General features: G+C 34.0%; 2 protein-coding genes across 14 annotated transcripts in view; one reads left to right on the top strand and one right to left on the bottom strand.

Moving 5' to 3' along the window:
- dlgap1a (discs, large (Drosophila) homolog-associated protein 1a) overlaps positions 1–7,600 on the bottom strand; it is a 220,382-nt gene extending 212,782 nt beyond the window's left edge. For all 13 annotated transcript variants that reach the window (XR_015477903.1, XR_015477901.1, XR_015477902.1 and 10 more), the window contains exon 1: positions 7,480–7,600. The gene's annotated coding sequence lies outside the window, so the exon portion shown is untranslated. The remainder of the gene's footprint in view (positions 1–7,479) is intronic.
- Positions 7,601–13,966: 6,366 nt separating this feature from the next.
- Positions 13,967–22,017, top strand: cahz (carbonic anhydrase). Its single transcript, NM_131110.1, is given in 7 exon segments — positions 13,967–14,060; positions 14,867–15,064; positions 16,933–17,051; positions 17,304–17,396; positions 17,472–17,534; positions 18,117–18,272; positions 21,203–22,017. Coding segments are annotated over 7 exon segments (783 nt in total). The 5' UTR covers positions 13,967–14,026; the 3' UTR covers positions 21,323–22,017.
- The last annotated feature ends 4,875 nt before the right edge of the window (positions 22,018–26,892 follow it).

Raw genomic sequence — 26,892 nt, 5'->3', positions numbered from 1 at the left:
GGACATATCATTATTGGCCAGTAAATGCTATTTTTAATGTTATCGTTATCTGTCCAATGTCAAAATTCTTTAAGCCGATAGGTTAAGTAATTGTACAGAACTGCCTGCCGTGCACATGCGTGGGTTGAACTTGTTCAGACTTGTCCAGTGCACTATAATGGAGATAGGTTTGTCATGATACTGGAACTCGATACCAATCGCTACAGAAATTTTTTAAAACGTCAATTTCCTGCTAAAATTTGAGCGCTGTTGAGAATGTTCTTAAACAGTGCTGATTTGTCATTGTGTTCACGTGCCTAAACAGAAATGACTCTGGTTGGCAATGAAGGTCATCGGTTCACTGAACTCACGCTAGTTTACTGAGTGTAACCACAGATACAGGGACACTGGAGCATTTTAAAGCTGCAATTCATCAGCGGATCGCTCGTATGTGTGGTTATAGATAAACCAGCTGATTGATGTGACTTTAAAATGCTCCAGTGTCTCTGTATCTGTAGTTACTCTCAGTAAACAGTGAGGAGTATGGTAAACTGAAAGAACAACTCTGTACTTTATTTGTTTTATTCCAAATGTAATTTAATAATTCTATCATCCATATTAAATGTACAAATTTATATTAAGCGCAGCGCAGTATACTTATTTTATACCATATCTCAACATCTCATATTATACTATTTCTTACATATACGCACATGCACGGTCGCACACACATACATATGACATCCATACGTCATCACGTGGAACAGTGAGTTCTAGTGATTCACATCCTTCTTTTTTTTTTGAGTGACGTAACAGCAGTGCTATACAAGGCACAACATTTTTCAGTGAATCATCCCTCCACCTCCGCAGCATAAATACCACCTGTTTGAGAGTGCAGAGGGCCGCAAACCTCTGAAAATCACACAGCTATCCTCATTAAGATGCAAACTCCCACAGTCTTGCAGCTAATTCTGAACCCTATACTTACACTCTTCCTCCACAACATCCAGTGTTATTAGCATTATTTAAGGCATTGTGCTAAAAGCAAGAGAGAGTGTCCACAGCTGATTCACGAAGGACAGTTCTTAAAAGAAATACAAGCTTACATTTTACTAAATTTATTTATTAAATATATTTCATATTCATCTGATCATAAATCTCCTCAAGCCGGTGGGAAAAGCCAGTCAGAAAAAACAGCTCTTGATTAAAATGTTTTAACAGGGGAGAATTTAATATATTGTTTCTTTTAAATGCACATATTAGAGAGCTAACTCAAACGATAAAATGATTTGAACTCAAGTCAATATTTTGAGTGCATTACAAGATTAAAACATTAACAATTTATAACAATCAGAGATCACAGGGCATTTAGAATAGCAGTGTATATCAAGTTCTGCAAACAGAGAGCAAGTGGGGGTTTCTGAACCCTGTGAAATTACTGAGCACAAAATAGGGGGTTAACTGGCTCACGTAAAACAGGCTGAGTGAATCCAAGTCAAATTCTGTTACAATGATTAGCTCCTTATGCACTGGCTTTCATGTCGTTCAATAAAGCTCCATGATTAATTGGTCGAGGGTTTGATTCAAACATTCCTAAGTGATGATGTCTATCAAACCTTTGATAAAAAAAAATGTATCAGAAAATATTTAAATCAAGGCAAGGCAAGTTTATTTATAAAGCATATTTCATACTCCATGGTAATTCAAAGTGCTTTACATAAACAGGAAAAAAGAAACAAGTAAATAAAAAAAGTAAAAAAATAAAATAAAAACAACAAAGAATAAAAATAACTTGCAACAGATAAATGTTAAAACTGGTTTTAAAAGAATGAAAAAGAAATAAAAAAGACATAATAGTGCAATCTGTCAGACGTAGCCCAGTGCTCATTCAGTACAAGCACAGCTAAACAGATGTGCTTTCAGTCTTGAGTTGAATGTGCCTAATGTTGGAGCACATCTGATCTTTTCTGGAAGCTGATTCAAGCAGCAGCGGGCATAATAGCTAAAAGCGGATTCACCCTGCTTTTACTGAACTCTTGGAATTTCTAATTTATTTGATCCTAAAGATCTGCGTGATTTGTTAGAATTGTATTTAGTGAGTATAAATCAGTATTTATCTTTACATGTACTGTGTGTAGGGCTGCACGTTATTGGAGAAAATCTGACTTTACAGGGTTTTTTTTTTTTGGTTTTTTTTGCAATATATATTGTGAGATGACATGAATAGCTCTATTTGGAAAAAAAAATCCGTAATTTAGATTGATTGGGAAGATCTTGATTGTTCTTTTTCATGCTTTGCATCTGCACAAAATATAATACATTACAAGCTTTTTATTTAGTAAAAGATGAAAGTGAAATAAAACTGTGCTTTCTGGGGTGTCAATCAGTTAAAGAAATGGAATAATTAAATGTAAAATAACAGTCTACATTGTAGGGCTAAAACTTTTGTAGGGCTAAAACCAAATTATTTGATTTAATCTATATAAGGCTTCACTTCCTGGACCGGTATGCTAGAAGGGTGGTTGTTTGATGTCTAGAAGTCATAGTATCATCAACAGACCAAGAAGAAAAGCGACAGAGTGAAGAAAAAAGTAGGGCAGTCAAATTAATTATCGGAAAGGATCCCAAGGATAACACAAAATGAAAAGTTTTTTTTTTTAAATAATCGATATCTGCTGCCTGTTAAAAAAAAAATCTTAACAAACATCTTTGTTAAAGTTACAAATGGCAAAATGTATCGTGTCTCAATACTAACAATTTCTGAAATGATCACACAGTCAAAAGCCTTAACAAAACTGGAGATAATAATCTTTTGCTTTATTATGATTAAACTTAATTTGACTCCCCAAATGTGTTATGAACTGGTTAATTATAATCAACACTCAACACTGCAGATTCTGTGATGTGACTAATACGAATGTGCACATTGCACTATCGATGCTGAAACAATATAGTGCAGCCCTAGTGTAAGTATGCAACAGATTCATAGTCCGTTAAAACCAACCTGATATAAAGAAATGTACAGTAACTATTTGACGTTTTTCAGTTTAGTCGCTAATTCGAGTTCAGTCATACAAAAGTAGCACCCAAGCTCATCAATAAACCCACTTGTCATTAGGGGATAAGAAAATCGCATTAAGTTGTACGAATGAGGCTAATTCATATGAATTTGAACAATGAAACTAGTTATGAATTGCCATGAGATTGTGTTGGTTACAAAAAGCAGTGACTGCATGATGAAGCCTACTGCCACTTTAAATATTGTCCCTGTACATATTTTTGCCTTATAATTTTATAAGATATGATATTGTAATAGAAAGAGTGTTGTTTTCACACATGCTGAAAAAAACAGTGTTTTTTGTCCCTGAATAAATCTGTTTTTAAGGAATCATTGGAAACTGTCTTCATAAAGACAGTAACCTGATTTATGATAAAGTTGTTCATCAATAAAACAAAATATTCAAGCACCAAATTGTCTATAACAAAATCGTATACACACATCTTATTTATAATGTGTCAAAATCACAAATCCCTAACTCTAACACCCTTAAATCATGCCTAAAAATGCAGAGATGTTACAACCCAAGCTTGGGTAAAAGATGGTAAAACTCAGCGATTGAATTACATTAAAACATATATATTTTAATCCACTTTCAACCTTAGATGTCAGTAATAACACAGTAGTAAATCACCTTTTGAATTAAGCAAATCTCCTTTTAAAAGTAACTTTTTTGCTTCAATTGAAGATTGTTCCAGTACTAGACACAACTGAGTGAAACTCTGATTCATTAAGTGATAAAACAAGTGAAGTCTTTCACGTTCACAAGTGAAGTCATTGAATTATTGAACATTTGAGCAATGAACATTTAATCAGAAGCTCTATTAAATAACATTATACTTTAATCGTATGTTTAGGTGGTGGATGAATTGTGATCTCTGTTTTGAACCATAAAGTGTGATTTTCGGTTTCTCCAAAATGATGTAGCATGCCTTCAATATTTCACACATCATTCTGTGTCGCCAAGTCTGACTAAACTGCACAATGGATTTTGGGTTCACCGTTTAATGACTATAAAATGAACTCGGCCTTGACAGTGAAGCAAATCACAGTCATTCAAGGTGCCCTTAAAGCATACTATTTTAAAGCGATCACTGCCATTAATTGAGCTTTACGGAACACTTCCTGATTAGATTATTTCATTTCTATTAACAAACAATGCCATCATCAAGGCATGATACTAGACTGTGCAGCGATGTAACTATCTATAGAAATGAAGAACTGAGCTTAACTGTGTCAAAGAGACAGAGGAAGCCATATACTGCAAACTTCATCATCGCATTGCTGTTTTCAATGACAAAAGGCATTAAATAAGTCCATATAGTGTACATGGGTACATTTTAAATCGAAGCAATCCAGACGCTACTTCAAGCTTCATGGAAAAGCTGTTGAAAATAAAAATCACACTGTTCCAGGGTACTTGACACAGTGGACTGACTCAGATCTAATAAATCTCATATGCGCCCACCACCTCCGCAGACTCTCTCTCTCCCTTTCTCTCTCCCTCCCTCACTGTCTTTCAGGATATAGCTTTCTGTCCTTCACTAAGCATGACATCAAAACTAAACAGTACTGTATTTATGTCAGTATAATAAACAATCAAATCACACACACACACACACACACACACACACACACACACACACACACACACACACACACACACACACACACACGTCCATTCATCCTTATCATTGCCTTTATCCATAATTTTGCAGTTTTGCAATTTAAAAGCCAGGATCAATAGAGTGGATTACTGCTCACCCAATTTTTTAGCAATATTTTTTCCTGAAAGTATTTTCCCATTCATTCTTCCCATAAAGGATTTTTAAAATTCAGCTTTATAAGCATAGCTTTACAGCTATTCCAATTTCCAACTTTATAACTAGGTCCACACGAAATCTGTGTGCGCAGAAATCTGCAGATTTTTAGGCCATCGTTGAATCTATTTATTTATTTGTGTAAATGTGTGTAATTTTATATTTAATTATTTTTATTAATTTCAGTAATATTATTGGCTAATATGAAAATGTTCAGTTAATTTATTTACAATACAGATTGTAAAGTAATATAATGCTTTGTTTACCAAATAAGTGGATCTAATTGGATTTGCATTGTAAACATTAACAAAAGTTATAAATGTATTATTTCTTTATTTCATATGTTCATGTGTTTTAAGTTATGGTACTCTCAAAACCATTTGGCATAAACTCACAATTTTTTTTTAAAATTCTCAGCAGAAAGAGCAAAAAAATCAGCTAGAAGACGAATCACATTACAAACTTTGATTTGAATCAAATAAGCAAATGAAAATCTGATTAAAAAAAAAATGTCTTTAAAGAACTTTAATCCCATGAAGCACTGCAAATGGCAGATCAGATTCAAACTTTCAATCAACAGAAATTTTAGTTTTGTTCTTCAGATTTTTGCTATACAGATTACAGAATGTATCCCATTTTTTTGCACAAACATTGGTACTACTATACATCACATTGAGGCTGTACGCTTAATCGAAACCAAATCACAATCGCGATTTTGAAACATTTCGATTAGTTAATTGCAAGAGGTTGCAATAGGGAATATATAAGTATTATTTAATTTCCCCCACCCAGAGCAAATGCATGGCAGTCTGTGCATGACAGTCTTACTAGCCAATTAAGTGAGCACACTTTCATTCTGCCCAATCGAAAGTTTTCAATCTGCCTCATACACTCTCAGACATAAAGGTACAGGAGTTCTCACAAGGGCAGTACCTTTTCAAAATATACATATTTGTACCCAAAGAGTTCACAGGGGCACCACAAAGGCGCATAATTAGTGGCCAAATGTACCTAAAAAGTACCTTTGAGGGGCCATTATGGACCCTTCAGGTACAAATATGTACCTTTAGAAAAGGTACTGCCCCAGTAACAGCTCCTGTACCTCTATTTCTGAGAGTGTATCAGCCATGTTAGATTGCTGAGTGTTCTGTGTTTTTATAGTTATTATTTTTTGGTTGTATAATAAGCGGTGACGCAGTGGTGTAGTGGGTAGCACTGTCGCCCCACAGCAAGAAGGTCGCTGGTTCAAGCCTCGGTCAGTTGGCGTTTCTGTGTGGAGTTTGCATGTTCTCCCAGTGTTCGCTCGGGTTTCCACCGGGTGCTCCGGTTTCCCCCACAAATTAAAAGACATGCAGTATGTGAATTGGGTAAGCTAAAATTGTCCGTAGTGTATGTGTGTAAATGACTGTATATGGATTATTCCCAGTGATGGGTCACAGCTGGAAGGGCATCTGCTGCGTAAAACATATGCTGGATTAGTTGGCGGTTTATTCTGCTGTGGCGACCCCAGATTAATAAAGGGACTAAGCCGAAAAGAAATTGAATGAATGAATAATAAGCTACATTATCTCCTTAGTTTGAGTTGAACTTGTTTACAGAATTTTATGTGTGCCTACTGTTTAAATGTATGTTGAAGTAAGTTAATATCTTATCAGTTTCTTTTTTAACTACCATTCACTGCATTTTAGCAGTGAGAAGCTACAATACAGATTATTGAACTGAAGATCCACTACATTATTAAATTGCAAATGAAATCACAATCGCAATATCAGTCAAAAAAAATGCAATTCAATTTTTTGATGATTCACACAACCCTACATCACATGACACTTCAACACATTGATGCTATTAAAAATTCGTCAAGAGAATCAAAAAAGACAAGAAAGAATAATCACCAAAAATAAAATAAAATAATTATATACCTCAGTTATCACGCCATACCTTCAAACACATTACAAACTTCAAAAAGAAACTCCAAATAAAACAGTTTGTATTATAATAAAAGTTAATTAAAATAAGTAAAATATGCAGCTCAAAGTTTATCTCAAATAATTAAACCAATAACTAATCTGATAAATAAATAAATAAAGCTAGTGCATTTTATAAAGTCTCAATAACATCAACTTGTCAATCCAAGTTTAGAACAGACATCATAAGACTCATCACCTGTCATCTTAACAGCTGTGAATGCTCTCATAGCAGGAATACTTCCTCCTGCAACAGATGTTAAGATAAAGCTGATCTGCCAAATATATAAATAAATAAACCAGCTTGACAATTCTAAAACATGAATGCAGCCGGATTTGAGTCTTGACGCATGCTGTAATGTTGATACATGTTGCTGCCCGTGTCACCGGTCTTTTGTTACACTCATGGAGACTGAGGCGCATCAGTGGCCGGAGAAATGAAGTGTTCAGCTATTTGAAACATCATTGTTCCAACAAACAGAATTTAAACTGAATTGTAAAGCGGCATCTCGGCGGGAAATGAAATAAACGGAGACCAGCAGAAAACAAGCGACGTGTTTCAGTCAACGCAATTAATGCCATTTGCATCAAGAACATCATCACGCTGGGATTCTTATGAACAAACAACAAAGCGCAAAATATAATGAAAGCTTACCTTCGGCTATTTAGCAGTCACAATTCATAAACAGAGAGTGGTGAAGTAAATCCTTTAGCGTTTCCGAAATACAGTCAGTGAACGGAAGGGTGGTCGCTCGATATGATATTGGATCCCGTCTGATCCGCACCTGACAGCGAGCTGTGGAGCTGCAGCGGAGGTACGTGTGCTGTTCAGAGATGCCGGAGCACTGGCAAAATGCGTCCTGGAGTACGGCCAGTGGACTTCACTCAGATTCTTATGAAGAAACATTGCGCTAAAGAAAACGATAATTTAAAGTTAATTCTTTCTTTCTTTCTTTCTTTCTTTCTTTCTTTCTTTCTTTCTTTCTTTCTTTCTTTCTTTCTTTTAATATGAAAATTAACGAAGTAACAACTGAGAGAGTGTGTTGATTAAACAGCTCCATCAATGTCTGTATAACATTTAAATAATTATTAGTTAACAATTAAAAAAAAAAAAAATACATGTTTCTATAGCTTAATTATACTGCATTAAAGAATTATACTGGCTCTTTACTTAAACCAATAGTTCACACTCAATCATCCGGTATATGACTTTGATCTTGGAAGAACACACATAAAATAAAATAAAAAATAAATAAATAAACTGCTGAAAATGTAGTCCAGCTAAATGCATCGTCTGGTCACTGGTGCCATGTATATTCATTTTGTTTCCCTTGTAACCCATATGTTTTAGTTTTGTTTCTAAAACATGACAGCTGAGGCACTAGTTTGTATTCTAATAAATATTTAATGAGCACAGTTTCAGCGAAAACATATTATATATTTTTGCTAATTTTACTGAAGAAAACAAATGCTTGGATGGTCTGAAGGTGAGTGAATTAACAGCAATCTTTATTTTTTGGATGAATTTTCCATATCAAAATGTCTGCATTGTATAGGCTGAAAATCCGGATTTATACAGGTTATACAAATACAACCATCCATGCATTGCTCTGTTGAGTGACTTTTGGATTATAATCTATGCCAGGATTTAGATTTTGCCAACCGGATACGCTCCATCACAAACCATCATTGTATTACGTTGTCACAACTTTAATTCCAAGAAACAAACAGATAATTTTAGAATTAATCCTTTTTTTTTTTTTTTTTTTTTGCATTTTAATGTTTTAAAATGACACACATGCAAGATGCTTTAAAGCTGAAACAACAGTTTATGTTGTAAAAAATGTGAATGTATATATTTTCAAAATGAGGTTGCTATGATTCAGTTAACATATAGCATGATAAAAAATAAAAATAAAAAAAATAAAAAATAATAATAATGGATACATAATATTTAATATTTTAATAACTTTAATAATAAAAATATTAACAGTAAATTAATTCATTAGATATTCTATACTAGCATCAATAATATTCTTTATCTTATATTATACTTAACTTACTATACGGTCAAAAGCTTGGGGTCAATAGGATTTTTCAGTGTTTTAAAATAAGCTTATCTTAAGCTATTATCACCAAGACTGCATTTATTTTATCAAAATACAGTACAAAGAGTAAAAATGTGAAATGTTATAGCACGTTAAATAACTGATCAAAAGTAGTTTATCATTTAATTTATTCATTTATTCCAGTGATTTTAAAGATGAATTTTTAACTTACACCACATGATCCTTCAGAAATCACTCTAATATTAATAATAATAATAATAATTATTATTATTATTATTATACAATGTAGACATACAATACAGTCAGTTAAATAAAATTTTAATAAACACTTAACAATTTAACAATTTGATTTACATTTAATAAATGCCTCCTTGATGAACAGAATAGTTTTCTTTCAAGAAACACTGACAAAGTTTTGACAGGTAGTTTACAGTTGAAGTCAGAATTATTAGCCCCCCTGTTTATTTTTTCCCTAATTTCTGTTTAACAGAGATATTTTTAACACATTTCTAATCATTATAGTTTTATTAACAATTTCCAACAACTGATTTATTTTATCTTTGCCATGATGACAGTAAAAAATATTTGACTAGATATATTTCAAGCACTTCTATACAGCTAAAAGTGACATTTAAAGGCTTAACTAGGTTAATTAGGTTAACTTGGCAGGTTAGGGTAATTAGGAAAGTTTTTGTATTTCGATGGTTTGTTCTGTCGAAAAAAAATTATAGCTTAAAGGGGATGGTAAAATTGACATTAAAATGGTGTTTAAAAATTAAAAACTGCTTTTAGTCTAGCCAAAATAAAACAAATAAGGTTTTCTCCAGAAGAAAAAATATGATCAGACATACTGTGAAAATGTCCTTGCTCTGTTAAACATCATTTGGGAAATATTTAAAAAAAAAAAAAAAAAAAAAGGGAGGCTATAATTCTGACTTCAACTGTATATAAACAATGAAACAATCAAATACACATTGATTAATATTGCATAAAGTCTGAATTTGAACCCGCAATCATTCGTTTTACATTTCAGATCTTCTTTAACTCATTGGTGGAGTTTTGATTTCTTTGCCACTGTTGCCTATGGCTTGCTTGGTTGAAATTTGTAGAGATGTGTTTTAGTGGACAGTGAAGCTGAATTAAACTGAACTTCAACAGTGACATTAATATTAAACAGCATTTTTAATTTAACTACAACTACGCCAGCATGTTACCACAACTCTCTTGCCTGAAATGTTCTACATTCTGAAAAAAGAATTATGTTTTTTATTCTCCTTTTTGTCTATATGTAGAGCTGCTTTGCCAATCTACATTATATCAAGCACTATAAAAATACAGATGAGTTGAATTGAACTACTACAAACACTGGCAAGAGTTTTTAAACATGTTAAATAAATTTGGCAAAAATGTCAAATGTCAAATTTAAATGAAAGAAAGAAAGAAAGAAAGAAAGAAAGTCTTGCTTTCCAAACTGTTTGTCTTTATTAAATCTAGAAACAATGTTAAACTGTAATTTGAGCAGTGGATGTGTCCCTTTCTCTGCCTCTGGAAATGAGGCACTTAGGGTTCTGTGTACTCAAAGAAAGAAAGAAAGAAAGAAAGAAAGAAAGAAAGAAAGAAAGAAAGAAAGAAAGAAAGAAAGAAAGAAAGAAAGAAAGAAAGAAACAAACAAACAAACAAACAAACAAACAAACAAACAAACAAACAAACAAACAAACAAACAAACAAAAATGTCACTAAAATAAATACTTATTTTTTACTATGCTCAAAGCACTTGCTGTAAGTTTGGAAATAAAGCCTAAAAATCCAGGCCAATATAACTTCCAAAAGATACAAAATCTCTGTGCAACATGTCATACTTGGCTTCAAAATAGCATTAATTATAAGGAGCCATCCAATTAAATGGCATTGTTCTCTTTTAACATATCTGATCATCTGTCTGAATAGGGCCTATCAGAGGCCGCGATGGTGCATGTGAAATGGGGAACCCTGCGGCGCAGCCTGTCTGTAGAAGGTCAAAATGATCTGGCCCTTTCACAGAGCCCATGTCACCCGCATCCAATCAGAGAACTGAATAGAACCAAATGAGAGGTTTCATAAGCTCTTTTTTGCTGCTGCCATTCTTGCTCTTAGTTAGACTCAGCATGCATTTGATCCTGCGGAGCCAAATTTACATCTGTGACATGAAAGGAGCTCATTTTCTTCCTTTTCATTGCTGATTCATATTGTAGCGTTCACATTGCGGCTTGATGAGCTTTCTCTTTTCTTGTGTGGAAGGTAAAACTCCACCCGTGCCACAAAAGTATGCTTTAAAATAGCAGTAATGTTTAATGGCCACTGATTTAGGGGTATTATATTTGTGTTACTATTTCCATTCACCAAAAGTATGAGGGCCTCTTGAAGTATAAATGATTAACCAGCATGTTGTTCAATCATTCCATCATATGCTGAGATTAAGCTCTTATGTTTTGTATCACATATTTTAATTATTGTTAATATTTATAGTGTATTTAATATTACAATTCATGTACATCTATAAAGTGCAACCCATTTAAAAAAAAAAACACCTGAATAGTTAACTGCATGTATAAAATTAGGAAAGAAATTTGAAATTTGCTATCATTAATTTAAATGTTTTAATAGTACACAGACTTTAGCTCTTGAATTAGCAGAGCTTTCCTAGTCATTATGAGAATTATGAATAGATGTCTCAGAATTTTGGGCAGGTACTTGCAATTTATACACACCATACAGGGTGTTGTAAGAAACATGATTCTGTTCTGACACCTAGTGGTCTGAATGATCAGTTACAAGTTTGAATTTAATCTGATCTGATTTGGGGAATGCACCTTTTGTGATAACATATGGGTATGTTGGCAAAATGAAGACTAGAATAGGCTCCTTAATCGCTTTTCTGTAAATTTAGAGAAAAGTACACTCATAAAAAAATTTAACTTTTTTTTTTATACATTATACTACAAATGACAACTTCTCAACATAAAACAGGTCAGCCTGGTGAAAAGAGTGGTTCTTTTTTCTCAAAAAGTGGGCCATTGTGCAGTTATAAATACTGCATTTTAGTGACATTTTAGGCACTGATATTAGCTGGATTAGCTTGTCGGATGGTCATCATAACCACACTTTTTAAGGTACCAAAAACATTTGCTAAATATACAGAATAAAGAAATATGAAAAAAAAACACTTACTTTTAAATACAAATTTATTACAACATATATCATTAGAAAAAAAAGATTAAAAATATATATATAAAAAATAAGATCATGATTTACAAAAATAGCCTAAATAGTATTAAAATTAACTTTTATTTGGGCCACTTTTGGTGCTTTAAATCTTTTTATTGGTATTTTTTCTCTCTCAAGAACAAGGTCCAAGATTCAGAATATGGGCTACTTGTGAAAGATGACTTTACGTTTAACATCCATGTTTTCTTGCCCATGTATGTTAGACACATGAAAAATAATTGTTTGCATTCATTTGAAGCCTTCTTTGATGGGTTATTTTCATAATTTATGATGGCATAGCAGTCACAATAAGGCAAATGAGCTCATGTATGTGACAATACTATAGGGGGGGATAGGGGGATACTTGTTATTTTAATAAGGGGGGTGGGGGGGGGGGGGGGGTTCTTTCGAACCATCCCCAATAGTTTTTTCAATTAAAATATGCCTTGACTTATGTTAAGTTCGCTTATGTCTGAAAGGGTGTATTTATGTACAAATGTACATACTCTAAATACTTTATTACATACTCTACTAACTACTGTACTTATAAACAAAATGTACTATAAAATAATTATTTATTTTGCATAAACAGATTTCAATGATTTGAAGGACAGCCACATTGGGGCCACATTTACCCTTTATGTGACATCAATTGACTTTTGCTGGAAATAAGTCTGGTAAAATTAAAACTACAGAATAATAATACTAAATAAAAAAAATAAGAAAAAGAATTGACAAAACCTGGAACGTCATTAACTAAATTTAAAACCTAGCTAGGCCTACATAAAAAGATGGGTAATTTTTGTATGTTTCCTTACTGTTTTGAGATTTTTTTAAATATACAAAGTTAAAAATGTAAATAAATAATCATTTTTCCACTTCGGCCACCAGATGACAGCAACGCAAAGAGTTTAAATGACGTATATCACTCATCCATTGACATTTGCAGGTTGTGATACCGCTATATACGATATTTTAAATATTGGAAATTCATTTATGACACAAAAACACATTTTGGCCTTCACAAGTATAGGCTACAGTAAATGAAAACCTAGCCTATTTTCCTAATCAACAAGTGTTAAGCAAAAACTATTCAAAACAAAACATTGCACTCTTTTAAATGCATTTGTCAAGGATTTAAACAACCAGCACGTATTTTGAGCTCTAGTAGTTCGAGTAAACAGGTTAAAATGTTTTATATAACACCGACTAATCATAGTCGGCGCAGTGGCCCCTTTAAAAGAGCACTGCAGCTCTTCACAGAAAAGGTACCAGAAGATGTAGACCAAAAAACTGCGTCTGATTTTGTTTTCTTTTAGAAATATGAATCAAAACAACCTTCGAAATGACAAACTAAGCTACAAAATCAGTCATTGCGCAACAGAGATACTGTGTTGAGCCGCGCACACCATCACTCGTCCGTCCTGCGTTTCAACACAGCATCGCATAAGGACGAGGAAGGTCAAGAGAACATGCATCGCTGCCCGGATAAAGGACGGGTTTCTGAATCACCAGAGAAAGAAACCAATGGAGAGGTTTGTGATTCGAAGCAGAATCTTGAACGCCGGAAAACAGAGGAATGCCCGTTTCTCATCTGTTCTCCGGCGCTCGAGCATCTCTGAGCCGCATCAGCAAACCGAGCAGCGCGATGGCCAGTGACCGGTGTTCTGGAGGTGCGATATTTTGATTAGTTGAAGACAAATGTCCTCTGACTAACTCCTCCTGTGCTGCCTGGAGAGCATGTGGCCAAACCCACTGGGCTGAGAGAGGGACCAGCACCAGCAGGGGAACTCTATATAAAGCCTGACATAGTTTGGGGGAATTAAGCAGCAGTTGTTTTAGCATCCAGGTTGTACAAGTAGAGGAACACAGCGAAAACCATTTATAATCATGGCTCACGCTTGGGGATATGGACCAGCTGACGGTAAGATTAACTTTAATGATATTAATGTTAATATTTTATAATGTATGTTTAATGTTTATTCTTAGTAGCTATAATGTTTTATTCTTATTTTTATTTAGGAGAAAAGCTGGAGCACTTATTTTAATATCTAAAATAATTTAAACGTAGCAGTAATTTATATTAAACAATGAAATGTTAATTTTACTCAAGGTTAGAGTCTTGTCTTAGAGTCTTTTACAAAAGCTTTTTGTCTTGTTTCCAGTCTAAATATCTAAAAATGTTTAAATCAAGAAATATTTTCTACATAAGCAAAAAACAAACAGTTTTCAATTGTTTTTTTAAGTTACTTTCTATAAGGAGAATATAACATTTTCAGTTGTTTTCTAAAATAAAAATTAAGCTAGCTTTTCTTTAACCAAGCAAAATAATCTGTCAATGCATAAAATACTCTTATTTCAAACTGAAAACAAAATTACTTTACTACTACTTTTAAGTAAAATGTGCATTAAAAAATTGAAATGAATATGCTTAATTTAGAACAAAAGAAAAAAAGACAAAAAAGAAAGAAAGAAAGAAAGACAGAAAAGAAAAACAGTGTTATGACTGAAACAACATGGATAAATTACTCTACAAAAACAAAAGTCACTTCTAAATGTAAAATCAGCTAAAAAGAGCTCCTGGAGGTAACAGCTGCACATATCCACTTCTCACCGCCTACAATTTCTAACCTTGAATTTTGCAAAGAATGTAAACGTGCATCTAGACACTGTGCTTTTATCTTCTTGCATTCAGCTTCTAATCTATTTCTCCTGCTCATATCATTTCAGGGCCAGAGAGTTGGGCAGAAAGCTTTCCTATTGCAAATGGACCCAGGCAGTCTCCCATTGATATCGTACCCACCCAAGCACAGCACGACCCTTCTCTGAAGCATCTCAAATTGAAGTATGACCCAGCCACCACCAAGAGCATCCTTAATAATGGCCATTCATTCCAAGTGGATTTTGTTGATGACGACAACAGCTCAAGTTAGTATACTGCACAATGCAAATGTTGGGCTCAATCTTAAAGAGACAGGTAACACAAAATTAAAACCCTACCATCATTTACTCTAACTTCACTCAAACCTAAACCCTTGACCATAAACTTTCATACTGTTGTTTTTTTTTACTATGGATTTCAATGGCTACTGGTTTTCAGCATTCCTCAAGATATATTTATGTTGAGTAGAAGACGATGTTTGAAACTACTTAAATGATGAGTAAATGTTAATATTTGGGTGATCTTTCTCTTTACCATCTTAAGACATTCTCAAGAGACTTTATCAGGATGGTGGTTTGGCTACAGTGGACAATCATTGTTAGCATAATCATTGCCAAACATGCATAATTACAATTATACCACTGGACCCACTGCAATGTTTGCAGATTGCAGAGTGCTAAAATGAAAATATGATATTTTTATTCATAAAACATGCAATAGTAGCTATATATATCCATGACTATATTTCATGACCTGTTTTTATCCATTCATTATTAAATTTAGTTTTAAGTAGTCCATGGGTGGCTTCTCCTTGATCACTTTATCCTAGTCAGCAGGGGGGCCTTACTAGAATTCAGTCTTGCTTTCCAAACTGTTTATCTTTATTAAATCTAGAAACGATGTTAAACTGTAATGTGAGCAGTGGATGTGTCCCTTCCTTTGCCTGTGGAAATGAGGCACTTAGGGTTCTGTGTACTCAATTGCTAATGCATTCTATTATGAAAGAAAGAATAGAGCCACATATCAATGTTGTGTGCCCTGGTTGGTCAATGAGAGCAACATGTGCTGAATTTCAATGATCCTTTCAAGGGGGTACTCACACATATGCTCAGAAAAAAAGAGTTCTAAACAGCTTATCTACTAATATTTTTTAGCATGCAAGATGTTTGCTATACTGTAAGCAAGATGAAAGCAGAGGTAACACGTTATTTTGATGATTCATTTGAGTAGTAGACTGTCTGCTTAATATCTGTTAAAACTGCTCATTGAACAGACATTTATCTGACTATAAGAAACTTTGCAAGTGCAAACTTTGCAACTTACACTAACCCCAACCTAGCAGTCTACTTAATCTAATGAGAATTAGTTGGCATGTAGATGCAATATAACATAAATTCAACAAACGGACCATCAAAATAAAGTGTGACCGAAGCAGATACTGGAGATTTTTAGGTGATCAATGTTGACTCAATCAACTGCGTTGATGACATTAGTATGCTCACATTAGTACAGTATGACCGCTTGCATTAACATGGCCAACAAGCAGTCTCACAGAATACAAAACAGGAGGTACAGTGTTCAATATTTAAGAGAATTTAAAGTTATATATATATATATATATATATATATATATATATATATATATATATATATATATATATATATATATATATATATATATATATATATATATATATATATATATTAATGAAAAAAAATGCTCTAAATGACAACATTTTTATTTCTAGTTTGGAAAAAATGCCATCAGCAGTTTTGCTTAAAAAATAAAATAAAATAAAATAAAAATTAACTATACATTTTAAATCCAGAAAAGACAACAATTTGTAAGCGGTCATAGTATATAATGTAATATACAGTTAACAGAAATTTTGAGATTTTTTTTTTATGTGTATTTTTTATTAAAACATATTTGAATTATAAACTTGTTATTTTAAATTGTGCAACATTTGTATAATAATTTTTATTCAATACAAGCAACAACTATTACATATGTTTTGATTGTTTAAATGCATTTATACATGATATACAGTTTCAACACATTTCCAATGGCTAATGCTTTAGTGCTGCCTAAGGAACAGATGCATCATTTTTATAATTATTTGTGTGTGTGTAGCTCTGGCTGGAGGTCCCATCACAGGGATATACAGGTTGAGACAGTTCCATTTCCATTGGGGAAGCAGTGATGACAAGGGATCCGAGCACACTATTGCTGGAACCAAGTTCCCTTGTGAGGTAATGAGAGTTTTTTTAATTCCCACTATAAAACAGCAGCAACCCTCATTCGGCTGCGCTGAGATTCAGGCCAATCTAATTCTTGAACATCTCTCCATAATTATAGCTCACTGCTCATGAATATTCTTATGATGTTCTCTTATGAATTTGTAAATGACCTCTTTTAAATGTGCCAAGATATTAAGTCCATTCAGTACTCCTACCGCATATACTGAATGTTTCATAATAACTATATGTCTCCTCCTTCTTAAGCTTCACCTTGTTCACTGGAACACAAAGTACCCAAACTTTGGAGAAGCTGCCAGTAAGCCTGATGGCCTTGCTGTGGTTGGAGTTTTTCTCAAGGTCAGGATATTATTAAAAAAAATTAAATAAAAAAAACATGAAACAATAGAAAAAATGTCTGCTTCTGTTTACCAGATCGGCGCTGCAAATCCAAGACTTCAGAAAGTTCTAGATGCCCTTGATGACATCAAATCAAAGGTATGAACAGTACTTTTGGTAAAAGCTATAGTTATGAACTCAAATAATTAGGACCTGTTTGCACCAAGAATGATAACTATAACTATATTAGCATCCACACCAATCAACATTAATATTGCTTATATTATAAACATGTTGGATAGGTTTCTCCAACCATTTACCCACCTTTCTTTTCATTCTTTTTGCTGCTGAACACATATCAAGAAATTTTGGAGAATACTGGAAATTTATAGCCATTGACTTCAATAGCATTGTCTCACTGTTTTATGTTTTAAATATATGTATTTTATAATGTTCTCAAAACTCATATTGGATCCACTTTAAGGTGCATAAATGATGAGAAAAGCTTTGGAAAATATGATTTTTACTGTTCAGAACAAAACAAAAATGTTTCCAATGATATTCTTCTTCTGTGTAATTTTCCATAAAGCGGCAATGTGGAATGCTATTATTTGAAATGTAGATTTTATTTTATTTTTATTAAACTTGATGCTTTTATTATTATATTTATCATCCTTTGTGTGAACGCTTGTCTTCATATGTTTTCATTTTTCTGTTAACATATATCTGTTTTTTCTCCAGGGCAGACAGACTACATTTGCCAACTTTGATCCTAAAACCTTGCTGCCCGCCTCTCTGGACTACTGGACTTATGAGGGCTCTCTGACCACCCCTCCTCTGCTGGAGAGTGTCACCTGGATTGTTTTGAAGGAGCCGATCAGTGTTAGTCCTGCTCAGGTAACTTCATCAAGCACTTAATCATTCAGACATTTGTTTGTGTACTTACAATAGTTGACCAGGGATCTCTATATAGTCCTATTACTTTAGCTTTTTTTGATTCGGTTTTAATTGTACACATATTCATAGAGACATTTTTACAGCATTGCATTTTAACACTACAACAATGTAATAAGAGCTTTTTATATTACAGTGTGATTAAGCAAATAAAAACTATGTAACATAGTCATTATACTGTATAAAATAGGTTATAACTAGGTATCCCTAAACCTACACCCGAACCTAACCTTAAACCATGTAGCTACCTTTCATAACCCGGAACTTTCTTAGGCACTAATACGTTAATGACAGATATTGTTAATAAAAACACATGAGCTTCACAAAGGCTCCATGTGTGTAGTAATAAAAAAAGTTAAAATCAAATTTGAAACACATGTGAAATCTGTATTTTTGATTTTTTTTTTTTTAATTGCATTTTTCCACAGATGTCCACATCTGTTCAAATGGGTTTTAAAAGAAAGTGTTCAAAATCACATGTTTCATGTGTTTCAAATGTGTTCAACATATTTCAAATGTGCTTTTACATGTATAGCTCATGTGATGTTTGTGTGGTTCAGCTGTATACAGCCTTAATGTAATCTTTACATTTTATAGATAACGTTTTTGTTTTAAGGAATAAAAATAATTTACAATATCATACACATCAATTACAAATGGGTGCTTAGCCAATCAAAACGTACACAAAATGCATATGAAAAGACTTCAAAAGTATCAAATGTATTCACTTAAAAAGGCTATCACAGTGTGTAACATTTTGAACACACAAAGAGCTGGTCTGCTCAAAATGTTACACGCTGTGATAGACCTTTTAAATTTGATACTTTTAGAGTTTTTAGTGTTGGTGCCTGTCTATACATATATTTGTGTATTTTTCAATGAAACAAAATTGATTCAGCGATCCCAGGACTGACCTTTTAGTCTATGCTTTTAAAATTGTTAAATAAAACTTCACAATAGACATACAGTGTTGCTTATTTCCTGGCCAATAATTACAAAAAGCTTTCTGCTTTTTTTTCCATTACAATAATAAAAAAAAAAAAAAAAAACATCTTTCTAATACCGTCTAATTTATCAGGGAATTTAAACAATGAATTCTTTTTGATGCTCTTTGGTGGATCAAACACTATTTTTGCACAGAAAGTGTCTTAATGTTTTTAAAGCTCTCTGACTCTGAAACTGGGAGGGTCGGTGGTCCAAAGGATTCTGTTTCTACAAGATTACTTTATCTTATATATATAGCTTGCATGACAGCCAATATCATATTTAAGACAGGCTTGCGGGTTTAAGATAGAAGCTTACACCCAATAGATGAGGTGTCCCATTTTTGATTGCATTAAATTCAGTTTTGAAAAGTAGTTTGGTATAGATTAAAAAATGTCAGATGCATGTCAGCTTTAATGTTTCAAAAAACTTTAGAGTAAAAGTCAAGGTTACATCACGTGTATTTAATTTATGCTAAAATAAAACACATTCTCACTCTATACATAATAAAATATATAAAATAAATAAGTTATCATACTAAATGTACATATATTTTAACCTAGAGGTTTCAGAAACAGTAAAAGTATAACATGACAAAAAAAGATAGTATTTTCAGGCTGCACTGTGATCCTTAAATTGAGTCTTGTAATAAATGATGAAATGATCCTTGTTTAAAATATACTTAATATTAACTAATCTTTTTGATAAATCTGAACATAAATAAGAGACGGCCAAATAAATCAAACTGAAATATATATAAAAAGAAAAGGAAATACCTCCCTCCCATTTTATAATAAAATAAAATAGATAAATAGATAATTAAATAAATAAAATAATAATAATAAAAAATAAAATAAAATAAAATAAATAAAGGCAAAATGGTGGTTCAGTGGTTAGCACTGTTGCTCACAGCAAGAAGGTCGCTGGTTTGAGTCCCGGCTCGGTCAGTTGGCAGCTGGAAGGGCATCCGCTGTGTAAAACATATGCTAAACAAGTTGGCGGTTTATTCCACTTTGGCAATCCCTGATACTGAACCCCTTAAAATAAAGTAAAATAAAAATAAAATAAAATAAAATAAAATAAAATAAAATAAAAAAAAATAAAAAAAATAAAATAAAATATGGCGACGCAGTGGCGCTGTAGGTAGTGCTGTCGCCTCACAGCAAGAAGTTCACTGGTTCGAGCCTCGGCTGGGTCAGTTGACATTTCTGTGTGAAGTTTGCATGTCCTCCCTGCGCTCCGGTTTCCCCCACAGTCCAAAGACATGTGGTACAGGTGAATTGAGTAGGTTAAATTGTCCATAGTGTATGAGTGTGAATGAATGTGTATGGTTGTTTCCCAGAGATGGGTTGTGGCTGGAAGGGCATCAACTGTGTAAAAATGTGCTGGATGAGTTGGCGGTTCATTCCGCTGTGGCGACCCCGGATTAATAAAGGGGCTAAGCCGAAAAGAAAATGAATGAATGAATGAATGAATGAAAAAAAAAAATACATCAATACTTTTGCCTGTTACATGTTGAAATTTTTATAGCTGGCATATACATTATTTTTACTTTTAAATGTACAACACAATAATTATTCAGTTTTAAATATCGTCTTAAAAATCAACATCATCAACATGTATCAACGGTGAAATTATGCTTTGAAAAAAACGTCCTATACATAACCTTTCCCTGATGTAGGCGCTGCTGTTTGCCTGCAGTGGTTATTTTAAGTCTCCAGTGGTTAGTCAGAATAGTCTGGAATTCTGGCAAGTGCTGTATGAATGAGCCAAATATAGTAACCATACGCTGTAATAAGGCTCTGCGAGACTGCCTCCGACACGCTAAACACCACAATCTAACCGTCTCTCTCTCTCTCCCTCTCTCTTTTTGTCTGTCGGTTGTTTAGATGGCTAAATTTCGCAGCCTGCTGTTCTCATCTGAAGGAGAAACACCTTGCTGCATGGTTGACAACTACAGACCTCCTCAACCTCTCAAGGGACGCAAAGTTCGCGCTTCCTTCAAGTAAACCCCAGAATCGATGCCACTTGCCTTCTGATTATGGTGCTTTTGACTGGTTGTTACTGAAACATCACAGTATTTGTTCTCGATCCAGGCTTTTGCTTACATTGCAGTACTGATAACAGGAAAGTTGAATCTGATCTTCTAAAACTGTCTGCGTTTGTCATAAACGCCCATGTTATGATTGCTAAACATGAGAAATAGTATTTCGAGATGCTAAAACAGTGGTTAGTTTCCTACTATATCCTGACGCTTTTATGTAAACTGGAAAAATAAGGAGACTGCTTTATTTCTAGCTCATTTTTTGACTGCTTCACTTTGCATTTTATAGGCCATTCTTTTAGCCTCTGCAGAATTGCACTATAATTCATGTTCTACAATAGGAAAATCGTCAAGGTTTTGTGTGGGTTTATGGCAATGTGTGACTGATGAGATGTGTTGATGCTAATATACCTGCAGGAAAGCACTTATTTACAGCAATATGTTGTTGTTTTAAAGTGATTCCTTTTTCATCAAGAGGAATATCAAGGGATTATATTTTTAAATCGTTTATGAGAATGTTGAATCAAGACCTCCTGCCATAGATAATATTATTTAGATATTTCAGAATAAATATTTAATTGAGTAGTGTTGCAAACAAATATGATATGTAAATCAGTATCTATTAAGAATTTTATCTGCAATAAATGAATATATTTTAAACAACGCTTCCTGTTATTTTTTCTGTCTGATGCACAATTCAACATGTTATTACAGTCCACATGAAATCAAAATGAACCATGTGATTTTGTTAGCTTATATTGACAGTTTTGTGGTGAACAATTCATCTGTGGAAGCCATTAAAAAAATTAGTTTAAAATAAAATAAAAATCTAAAATAAAAATATGAAAATGCACTTTCCGTTTTTTTTTTAATTCAATTATATTCTCAGATTACGTGATTTGAGCTTAAATGATTCAGCTTTTATCCAGAATTGACAAATCCAGAAGATTTGTTGATAACATATTTTTTTGATGTCCATTTGAGTATAAGTAGACGGTTTGCTGAATATCTGTTGATACTGCTGCTAAACAGACATTTAACTGATTGTAAGAAACTTTGCAAGTACAAGTCAACTTACACTAACCCTAAACCCAACCCTAACCCCAACCTAACAGTCTACTTATAATCTAATGAGAATTTGTTGGCATGTAGATACAATGTTACTTAAAGTATATTGTTCATTATTTAATAATTACTTTATGCATTAAAAATGTTTGGCAAGCTCAATATTGGCTTTTTTTACTGCAACTAAACAAATCTTCTAGTGATTGTGTAAAAAAAAAAAAAAGAAAAAAAAAGAAGCTAAGCATAAAAAAAACACCGAGTATAAAATAGCAGATGACTGCTATCATCAATAGCAGATGATCAAACTATTTGGTTTGATCAGAAATAAAATAATAATAATAATAATAATAAGCAGAAAAAGAAGAAGAAGAAGAAATTTATTTATAGTGCACTTTTCTCATACCCAATACGCTACAAGACAAACAAGGCAAACAGCAACAAAGCAAAAAAATAAATAAAAACAGTGAAACATACTACAATAAAACAATAAAATATGAACGATTCAATAAAATTGGATGATTAAGTTACAAAAATAATCAATCTAAGTTAAAAGCAATGGTAAAAAGGTGAGTCTTGCGAAGTTTCTTAAAGTCAAGAAAAGCAGCATTCCTGATGCTGATGAGTAGGCCGTTCCATACTGTTCCTTAGGCGCACTGTATGAAAAAGCACGACCACCAATAATCTTTAATTTACGGTGTGATTGATACAGCAGTACTTGGAAGTACAGAAGTACTTGGGTGATATGGTGGTGCGAGGAAGTGTGTGTCAGAGCCTTTGCAGCAGAATTTTGAATATATTGTAATATATATATTACAATACTGTATCTCAGAGAGCTTGTTGGTAGGCCCCCGAAGAGTGAGTTACAGAAATCAAGACGTGAAGTGATGAAGGCATGGATAAGCCTTTCCGCTTTAGGCTGTGATAGAAAAGGTCTAAACCGTGCAATGTTACATAGGTGAATGAAGGCTATTTTAGTCAAGTGTTTAAAGTGTGAGTTACAACTGAGCTACGCATCAAAAAGTACCCCAAGATTGCGCTCATTGTTCTGCATAAAACCTGTTCTGCATTTCATACTTTCACTTTGACACTTTTTTTCAGAATAACACAAATACATAATAAATTTTTCCTCACCTCATGCTATTTTCTGTTTAAAATGACAAATTTCTGAGGTCACATTTCTAAATACTTAATTGCACAAGCTCTATTGAGAACTTTCAGCAGCAAAAGAGAAAATTGAGAATTGAGGGAAAATGGAAAATTGGCATCAGTCAAGCACTCTCTCTCTGTCCATGTTCTGTTATCATGGAGAAATAATGAGATCATTAGCCACAGATACTGTCATTCAGGCTGAGAGAGGCCTTTATCTATGAAACTGGCACATCACAACAGATGAGCACAGTTTTGGATGCCGGTCAGTGCCTCATTAACACACAGCTAATGGTCTTTGTTAGTGTCTGGCCCTACTTACGCAACCAGTGCTTTGCTTGACACATGTTTTTGCTTGAATCTTGGTTTGGATTATCTAAAGTGAAACTTAGTAATCATTTGGCAATTTGTACATCATTTGAAAAAACATTTCAACATCAGAGAAGATATTAACGACTTTTTTTTTTCTATACACTTATAACCCCACTGGCTAAGAGCAGTAGTCAAACTAGCAATTTCAGCAAAAGAGGTAGAACTTCTTAACAAGGACGTCAAAGACTGCATCTTTTATTATAACACAATGTCCCAGCTACACACAACATGATGATGTGACATGCGATAAAGGTATTTTATCAAATATAAAAAAAGAGTTTTTGTCCTAACCTATCCATAACAATGTCCTGAAAGTTCTGTTCTAGAAATGGTTTCTCTTTTCTATGACATTGCAACTGAAGAACAGCATCAAAAACTATGACAATGATCACCTCAGGTACAAATTATGTACTTTTTTTCAGTATTAAATGTTACCAATGTGAGTTTTAAAACCATTTTAGTTGATATGTATTGCTGAAATCTGCAGCAGAACGTTTACCTGAGATCTTAAATAAAATAACTAGCACGTGGTTTGAAAATGAAAGTCAGAACTATGAGTCAGTGCAAACCAACAACATCAATCACTCAGGTGCCCATGTACTGTAATTTTAATACTGTTGAAGATATTTAATATTTCAAAAGTTCACACTTAGCTGATTATTGAGTATAAGCTAGTTTGGCATGCTGTCCTGGGAGAAAGCCCTGAGCTCAAAAGATTTTTGAGCCCTGGGGTTCCTCCTCCTGTTTGCAGGGTGAAAGTGAGGAGGACTGAGTTCAGGTAGATCTCAAGAACTCCCCAGCTTATTTGTGGCTAATAATGAATTACTTAGTGGAAATTACTGTTGGCTAGGAACTTGACTTTAGTGCTAATTTGGTTTGTTCAGTTTACTTATGAAGCATGTCAGATGGTGGGAGGAAACCGTCGAAACCAAGGGAAACCCACACGAGCACAAGAAGAACACGCAAACTCTGCAAACTCTGCTGTGAGGCAATAGAGCTAACCACTGGGCCAACTTGCCGCCCAATCTAGGAAAAAAGGAGGGAAATAGGGGAGGACGGGGGATTCTTCAAGACTGTGATGACTGTGGTATGAAGACTATGGCTATTTTCTGTATAGTGACTTAGGAATCATCTGATTAGAGAATCGTGTATTAACTAATGCGGGTCCAGCCGTGATCAGTCAGAAGCACGTGATCCTCTTGAAATTAGTTTTTAAATAAACTTCACATATTGATTATATTGTAAGCCTTTCCATTTGGTTTGGAGTGTTGTGCACTATTCTGTGTTTCTGAATGGCCATATTCATTTATTTTCTTGTCAGCTTAGTCCCTTTATTTATTCGGGGTCACCAGCAAGTTTTTACGCAGTGGATGCCCTTCCAGCTGCAACCCATCTCTGGGAATTGGCCATATAGTATTTAAATGTTTTTTTGTGTGTCACATTTGTTACGAACAGACAAATTGCTTGTCTCTGAAATCTTCTTGTGTTGTGTGATTAGGACACAATGTAAGAGCACGTAAGTGAGGATTATCTACACAGCACTTATTAGCTGGCCTTTAGTTTATGTATGAGCTTATGTATGCTGAAAATATGTGCAATGCTACTGTAGAAGTAGCTCAAACTAACTCTTATTCAAGGAAGCAAGAGGCAGGAACCAGTGAATGATTAATCATCAAATTAACACAAGACAAAAGTATCCGTCTGGAGCTCCTATCCAGTGGTCACCAAACTTGTTCCTGGAGGTCCAGTGTCCTGCAGATTTTAGCTCCAACCCTAATCAAACACACCTGAACAAGCTAATTAAGGTCTTACTAGGTATACTTGAAACATCCAGGCAGGTGTGTTGAGGCAAGTTGGAGCTAAACCCTGCAGTGACACTGGCCCTCCAGGACCGAGATTGGTGACTCCTGTCCAAGAGACTCAGTACTTGTTAAAAACTTGTTTAACCCCGCCTATCCTACAACACCCAACACACTCTGAGCTGGGATTAAATCGGCAACTTTCCACATTTTTCCACATAGAGTCAGTTGCTCTATCAAGAAGGCTAAAGACCATGGTCTCTAGCGTCTGTCGCTAGAGCACCTTTTAGAGGTCAGAGGACTGAGGTTTACCTGCACAGCACTTCACTAGATGGCCTCTGTTTCACTCACCCCCCTAAACCTCACTCCCATTCAGGTCACGGCCCCAGTGTAAATAGTCTTCTGCGTCTCTTCTGCTTTTTGTAAATTAACGTCAACTTTCATAAATCTTTCAGTGATTTATTGTCTGTGATAAACAGACAGAACAAAAAAAAAAAAAATGAGAACACAAAAATTCAACCAGCCTTTGTGCACTGGCACTGGTTATTTTTTTCTTTTAAGGTAACAAAGGGGGCGCTCTACATGTAAAACAATAAACCCTTCCCAATAGTATTTCATTGTGTGCAAGTGGAGAGATACAGTGCAACCCTGCTACATTTGCGCCATCATCTTTGCTTTGCTCTCATGGCTCTAGGCCCCGCCCTCACAGTTACTAAGCTGACTGATCATCACAGATGTTGATCCCTGCATTATTTCCGTATGTAATTATACGTTTTGAGAGGTGAGCATCCGGGTCCACATCAGGGTATGGCAAAGGGTATGCGATTGTATTAAAGTTATGTCAGACCTACATTTACCATGTGTATTCAACACAAAAGTATAAATTCTAAATGTATGCCATACTCTACACTGTCTTGCATGTACATGTAGCTTGCACTACTATTAGCATTTATACTTATGTGTCCTGTCTGTACTGCTCTGCCATAAAAACATTGCAAGATTTACAGTATAACACCTGTAACCAGTGGTTAACAGTTTATTATGTACTCTGCTTTACAATCAAATCTGTACAAAGATTTTCAATCCTTTATCCCCAAATTGATTTTGAAGTCAGATTTTGAGATTATAGTTAGTTTCATGGTGATATTTAAGG

This window comes from Danio rerio, chromosome 2, assembly GCF_052040795.2.
Source record: "Danio rerio strain M-AB ecotype USA chromosome 2, GRCz13ab, whole genome shotgun sequence".
NCBI lineage: Eukaryota > Metazoa > Chordata > Actinopteri > Cypriniformes > Danionidae > Danio > Danio rerio.
The sequence above is the reverse complement of the archived record's forward strand: the minus strand, read 5'-3'. Positions and strand labels throughout refer to the sequence as shown.